General features: G+C 41.7%; 1 protein-coding gene across 1 annotated transcript; it reads right to left on the bottom strand.

The window, feature by feature from the left end:
• Positions 1–1,761: 1,761 nt before the first annotated feature.
• Positions 1,762–3,076, bottom strand: LOC135112880 (uncharacterized). Its single transcript, XM_064027816.1, has 3 exons — positions 2,941–3,076; positions 2,288–2,423; positions 1,762–1,982 (listed from the first exon to the last, which is right to left on the bottom strand). The coding sequence occupies exons 1-3, from the start codon at positions 2,943–2,945 to the stop codon at positions 1,809–1,811; spliced, it is 315 nt and encodes a 104-aa protein (XP_063883886.1). The 5' UTR covers positions 2,946–3,076; the 3' UTR covers positions 1,762–1,808.
• Between the last annotated feature and the right edge of the window lie 3,918 nt (positions 3,077–6,994).

The following is a 6,994-nucleotide window of genomic DNA, read 5'->3' as shown; positions in this document are numbered from 1 at the left end:
CCAGAGTTCTTTACCATCTTGGACAAGACACAGAAGATACGCAGCAACACCAAGTACCTCCTGCAGGTCTGTGGTGGGCTGTAGTGGTCTGGGATGGTCTGGGGTGGAGTGTAGTGGTCTGTGGTGTATTGTGAGGCAGGGTGGTGAGCTGTTTTGCCAAATGATAGAGTACAGAGGCTTGATTCAACTCATCTCTTTATTTTTCATCTCTTTCTATAACACAAAGGCTGGATTCAACTGTTGTTTGCTTTATTGTCTCTTTTTATTGTCTTTTTATTGTCTCACTTTGGCCTGCATTCTTTAAACACATTCTTCTATGAGGATTGTGTTCAAAAGCCTTAGCAATGATTATATAGTTATTATAGGTGTATTTCTTCTCTGATGGTATGTAATTCTTTTACTAGAGCCTATCAAAAGTAATGTAGATCAGATGCCAGTATACTTAGACCTTTGCTGTTTAAAATTTACTGGATGAAGAACCTCTTAACTTCAGTAATAACAAGTGCACTTTTTTTCCCACAGACGGGCCACCAAAACACTGCCTTGGACGTGGCGGAGCAAATGAACGTGTGCCGTGAAGCAGGTCTGGAGAGGCTGTACCGCTGGTGTCAGGGGCAGTGTTGCTCCCCAGACCCCTCACCTTTGCTCACACAAGCCTTAGCAGCTCTGCAGGAGAGACCAGTGCTTTTCAAGTGAGCATGTTTCCTTTATTACACACTTCAGTACTGTGTCTTTCTCTTATTCTTCTTGTCTTTGCATGCTCTGATCCTCATTTCCTCCTCAAATTCTCCTCTTGTCACACACAGACAGCCTCGTTAGGCCCAGTAGGGCTGTTGCTGTCTGTTCTTTCCTTTGTATTCCTTTGTATTACTTTGTCCTCTTATTCCTATCCTTACTTTCCCTCCGTACAAACCTTAGATGCATCTTCCTTCCAGCCTGGTGGTGGAGGAGTGGGTGGTGGCGGTGAAACGAGGATGGCTGGTGAGGGGCTTCCTGGATGCTCTCACCATAGGAGGACCTGGAGGAGCACCACGACCCATACAGCTGCAGGCACATGACCCCCCCTCTGCACTACGTGGGGGACATGCTGGCATGGGTGCATCAGCCCCTCCCTTCTGAACGTGAGGCGGCCCAATCACTTTTTGCCAAGTGCTCCAATCTAGGTAAGCTGAAGGATAGAGTGCATATTTGTAATTGAATAGCAGGCCTTCAAACCAGCAACTAACACTGACTCTGCCTTCAGATCCAAAGAACAAACAGTACCCTGAATACCAGCCATTATACCATCAACTGACACTGACTCCCTTCAGACCCAACAGAGCAGACAAGGAGTACTGTGGCTAGCGTATCGGAGAGTGTTTGCTGTCCTCCCAGAACCAGAATTGAGCGGACGATTGTGACAGACCAGCGTCGGGAGGGAGGCAAGAAACCCGCCATGTTGTACAAGATAAGCAACCTCCTCAGATTCTATCACAACACTGTTTTGCAGGTACATGGCTTAGCTGGTCAGTTATTCCTGTTTTTTTATCCTTATTTTAAGATGAACATGGCTTGGGTGTAACTCTGTAGCTAGATTTGATATTATTGCCATGTCATTCCTTGCATGCTTGTAAAAAGTTACTAAAAAGGGGGAGTAAGAGCACTGGGTACCTTCTCCTTTGTATCGTTTATTCCTAGGATGAGACAAGATGTTATATGTTGTAGGGGCCGTGTGTCAGCTACCCTGCTTTAATGGGGATATAATAGATAGACTTTAGAATAAGCATTCTTAAGTATACCATTTAATCCTCCCTGTGTTGTTCACTCAGTCACCTCCTGCTCTCCTTCAGTTCTCTTCTACCACTTGTGTCACCATGCTTCCTTTTCAGCATTCTGTTGATATTCAGCTCATGTTTCTGCTTCCTTTTAATGTTCATCTCATCCCTGCAGGTGACTGATGCAGGACTGCTGGTGGCCACTCTTGATGAACTCCACCAGCTAAGCTACAAGATGTTTTTATATCAGCACTGCAGAGTCAAGTGAGAACCACGACATCTTTTGTAACATCACTGTCACTTGAGTAGAGTATAATAACATATGTTGAAGTAACACTATATGAAATATTTAGCCAAAATCTTTGTTGTTGAAAGCTGATTACCATCTGTTGAAGTTGATCCAGAATTTTAATTATTTGAAAGGGTGATCACCACCTCTTGTTACAACTGAGCCAGAATCTTAGTCATTTGAAGAGTTATCACTCTCTTGTCAAAACTGAGCCAGAATCTTATAGTCATTCAAGTTTGATTACCTGTCTTTTGGTGCCACCAGGTGAGCCATGTGAGTGAGTGAGAGGATAGAGCCGCCAGGAGAGACACTGGCACCCACACCTGGAGTGGCACGCACCCTGAGTCTGCTCACTGAGGTGGTTACTGCCGCCACTGTGGCTGACGACGCACAGCATGATTGTAAGCAGGTGAGGGAGCCATGGATGGAGAGACAGAGGGATGTATGAAGGGTTGATTTCTCTGTTGTTTATTTATTGATCTACTTTCTGCATTTTTCTCTCAAGTGTGAGATCTCAATGCACTTCCACAACTTTTTTGTACTATTTTTTTCATGAGACAATTCAGTTTTTTATTTTTTATTTTTTATTTTATTTATTTATTTTTTTTCATAGTTATTTTGCATGTAGTGAAGGAAAAATGCTGCTTCACATGTTTACCAAAGAGACTGGTGTGTAAGACAAGAGGTTATGTGCTTACCGACTGACTGCTTGATTGTCATTTACCAAAGAGCAGCAGCAGCAGCAGCAAGCCTTTATTGCATCAATAGGACCACTTACACTGCAGCATGAGGGAGAATTGTGGAATTGTGGAGGTGAAGGACAAGGAGAAGAGAAAACAGAAAGAGGAAAAGACAGGTTTTGAAATAGATGGCAAATTTAAGTGTTCTATCCATTACCTCATTGTCTTGTATCCTTTAGCAGATTGTGAGTTGTGTGGTGGATCCTCTGATGAATGCGATAAGTGAGAGTGCAACTGGACTGGGTGCAGTGGAGTCTGCTGTGTATCTGCTCAACTGCTTCCACCAGCTGCACACCACTGGGGATAAACTAGAGATGATCCAGGTAAAACATCACCTTTCATTCCTCACCTTCTTATGAATAACTTGATGACAGTTTTATGCATGTTACTTGTTAGTTTTCAGCTTTGTGTAGTAAAATGTTATGTTTCATGGTGACATACACATATGTTGAGAACTATACCACGTGTAGGTCTGATGGCTTCTTGCAGCTTCCCTTATATTCTTATTCCATTGCTGCTTTTAAAGCTCTACTCAAGTTCTCTCCCCAGCTTTCCTCATCTAATACAGAAGATGTGTCTTTCCCCTCCAGGGACAGATTGACGCCCAGCTGGACACACTGAGCCAGGAGCAGATCAATGGGGTGTGTGTGTCATAGCATGGGAGTGGCCACCATGTACCCACTGATCACCAACCCTCCCACCACACCTCTCTCCCAGCACCCATCGTGTCAGCCTTTGGCCATACAGGCATTCATGGTAACACTCTCTGCATGTTAATATTGACTATAGGCAGCATGGCTAACCTGGGCAGAATGGTTCCTCCCTATCTGATGTCATGCTGTACTTTAACTTATGCTCTTTCCCATTGAGCACATTCACCATAAAGCATTGAATTCAGCCATAGTTGCTGGTCTGACTATAGCTGTATGCTGCACTTATGAAAATTACCACTTATGGAGTATTTTTGTTCATACATTAAATCTTACCATTCTCAAAACTATACATTAATGCTACACTTCTAAAGTTGGTTTTTGCTTGTAAGTTGTCTGTAGAAATTTGTATTCTAATTTTTTAACACTGTAATCCAAATTTCTATAACTGCATACTTTTAGTCATATAGAAATATACTTTTTTTCAGGTATTATGATATATTTATAAGTAATAATTATAAAAGTGTCATGTAACAAAGTATGGTTGCCTTTCTTGTGTTGTTCATAAGAGTATAAGGAAATATTAAACACATTCACTTAACTTAAGAGTGAACAGCAGCACACCTTGAAGACTTCACATCCCTAAAATACATATGCTCCTCATCCTAGACCAAGCTGGATGGGTTCCTGGCTGCCCCTGACCATCTCATGCTGCCCCACACCAGGCTGCTGCTCTCCTCCTCCTTCAGACGGTCCCTGCAACAGTGCACAGCAGAGGCAGTGTGCACAGTTTACAAGCAGCTGCATGATATAGTCCATAACCCAACCCATGGCTACACAGACCCCAGTTCCCTCCTGCCCAGTGACCCTGAGACTGTGAAAACCCTCCTCTCCTAGCAGGAATGCTCTTGGCTGGGTCACTGTTGTTGATTTGTTGAAAGTTTTGTCCTGTGAGTGGTAGAGTGACAGAATGCATTGTGTGTGTGTGTGTGTGTGTGTGTGTGTGTGTGTGTGTGTGTGGTGAGAGTAACATTAGTTGGGTCAGTCTTTGGTCTTGTTCTTGAATATATTTCTTCTTCTACTTGATGTAGTTTAAAGATATGTTGGTTTAGATTTTGATAGATTTTATTGTGAAATCTCTTATATATGTGTATCTCTATTTCTGTTTGTTTGATGGCAGTTCCATTGGGAGTATTTATATGAAATGTTTACACAACCTATTTGCTTTGCTTTGACTTGTTTCTTTCTCTTAAGATTATCAATAAAAGTTAACCATTTATGAAGTTTGTATCTATGATGCACTGCAAGTTATCAAAGAGAAACTGTTGAGAGAAACTTCCTGAATTAGTGTTAATAAAATACTTGCATAGTTAAGAGTGAATGTAAAGTATTAATATCATTAAAACCCACACATTGTATTACTGAAGCTAAGGAAGAATGGGAAGGTTGTGTTGCATGTTAAGTATGGTTTATGGTGATGGAAGTATGAGTACTGGTGGACACTAGACTGAGGTATAAGTCTTTAAAGAGGGTAACCTAAGCAATTTTGGGCAAAACTATCACTTTCTGTGATACTCCATTTTTGGAGATCATGATGTGTGTGCACTGCCTTGGTGCAATATTCTAACTCAGGCAAGAGGTTTTAAGCCCTTTAATGTGGATGGCAACACAAGGATGGGAGTGAGACTGTGAAGTGTGAAGTGTGAAGTGTGAAGGCAAGGATGGTGTACCGTGTGGAAATGATGTGAAGAATGACTGAGAATGCAAGGAATGCAAGAAAAGGCATAAAGTCTGGATGTGTGAATGTGCAAGGATAGGGCATTGGGAAATTTGAGGATGTGTGTAAGGAACTGAATGAATGGCATTTCAACATAGTCAGAATGACCGAGACACACTTGAAAGATGATGTGAAATTGGATGGTAGTAAGTATGTGATGATTGGAAAGGGACAGAAAGTTCAAGATAGGGTAGGAGGAGGAGTAACCTTTTTTTTTTTTTGTATAGGAAGGAAAAGAACTTCAGAATAGAAAAGTTAGATATAGGAAACTGTGCCATGAGTGAGGAAATTTTAGCAGCAAAGGCAGAGTGCACAGGAGAGCATGGGAAGTGTGAAACACTGGTGGTGATTGTGGTGTGCATGACAGTTGACGGGGAGAGAGCAGCAAGAGAGAACAGCAGGAAGTATGGAATATTGAGGAAGATCATAAGAAAGTGAAAGGAGAGAGTAATGATTATGGGAGACATGAATACACACGTAGGTATTTTAGGTGAGCGGATGCATGAGAATGGTGAGAGATGCTTGATGAGTTTGTGAATGACATGGATGTGGAAGGAAGGAAGTGGAAAAGTGAGACAGAGTAGTGAAACTTGTGGGACTGAGTGAATAGAAGAATAAAATGGAACAAAAGAATATTCAGAGTGGTAAAAAGAGAAAGAGGCCCCAATGTATGAAAAGTGGTATAAGGGAAGCCTGGGTGATGATTTCTTCCGAGCTAGGGCACAGTGTATTGTGTGAATGCAAGGTGTTAAAGATGGTCTGAGTTCTGCAGCAAAGTATACCGGATGTGTGACATTGAAGAGGATGAGACGGTGGAGCATATGGTGCTGGAGTGTGTGAAGTATGCCAGAGACAGAAATGAGATGATGCAGGTGGTGTACATTCATGAAAAGTTTAAGGGCGAAACACCATGTTTCGAAAACTGGGGAGACCTCTAGTCTAACCTAACTTACCTACTCTAACTGGGGTGCTTCGCCTTGCCAGTTACGTCAGGCTAGGCTAGGTTAGATTAGCCTGGTTAGGTTAGATTGGTTTAGTTTAGATTAATTTCATTGGGTCAGAGAAGGTGGTGATTTGTGACTGCCGACTGGCGGCCACGGGCGAGCCCTCGAGGGGAGGGGGGGTACATTGCGAGTGAATGTTACTGCTGCTATTTGTGAAGATGGAACTATTTTCTTTCTGGTGGACTTCAGTCTGTTTTATATTAATCTACTTTTTGTTTTTATTGCAAATCATGAGTCTTTGAAGGGATGGGGCATCAGGGGTAAAAAAATAAAAAAATCTAATGATTTGCTGGAAAAGCATGCAGAGTAATTCAAAATAGGCCAAAAACTACCAGAAAAGAAATAGATAACACCATGGTTTAGAAGCTACAGGACATTTTGATATGAATGTGGTACAAGTGGTAAGTGGGGGGAGTGAGGGGAGGAGAGGGTAGCAGTGGTGGGTGTTGGTATCATCATGATGTTACTTGATTACACAACAAGGTTATAAAGATATAACTGAATTCAATAATGCAGTGTCTTGCTATAGCAAATAATAACTAAAATATAATGAATGTCACACTTGCCACTGATGTGCATGCATATTTAAATGTCCTGTAACTTCTGAACCATGGCATTAAAAACATTTCACCATAGAATATTCCCAATTAAAAATGACTTGATCTTTCATTTCTTAGAATATATGACTTTCCTCCCAGGACACTATATGTATATATATTTTTATTGGACTGACAAAGAAGAGCATTATTTTTTTTCATTTGGTTCTCCAGGTTAGCGGCA

This window comes from Scylla paramamosain, chromosome 24 (assembly GCF_035594125.1).
Source record: "Scylla paramamosain isolate STU-SP2022 chromosome 24, ASM3559412v1, whole genome shotgun sequence".
Classification (NCBI taxonomy): domain Eukaryota; kingdom Metazoa; phylum Arthropoda; class Malacostraca; order Decapoda; family Portunidae; genus Scylla; species Scylla paramamosain.
Note: the sequence above shows the minus strand (reverse complement) of the source record. Positions and strands in the feature narration are given on the sequence as shown.

Coding starts and splice junctions, on each gene's coding strand:
- LOC135112880 (XM_064027816.1), bottom strand. Junction 1,983..2,287: donor CTGGTGGCACCAAAAGACAG/GTAATCAAACTT, acceptor AACATCTTGTAG/CTTAGCTGGTGGAGTTCATC.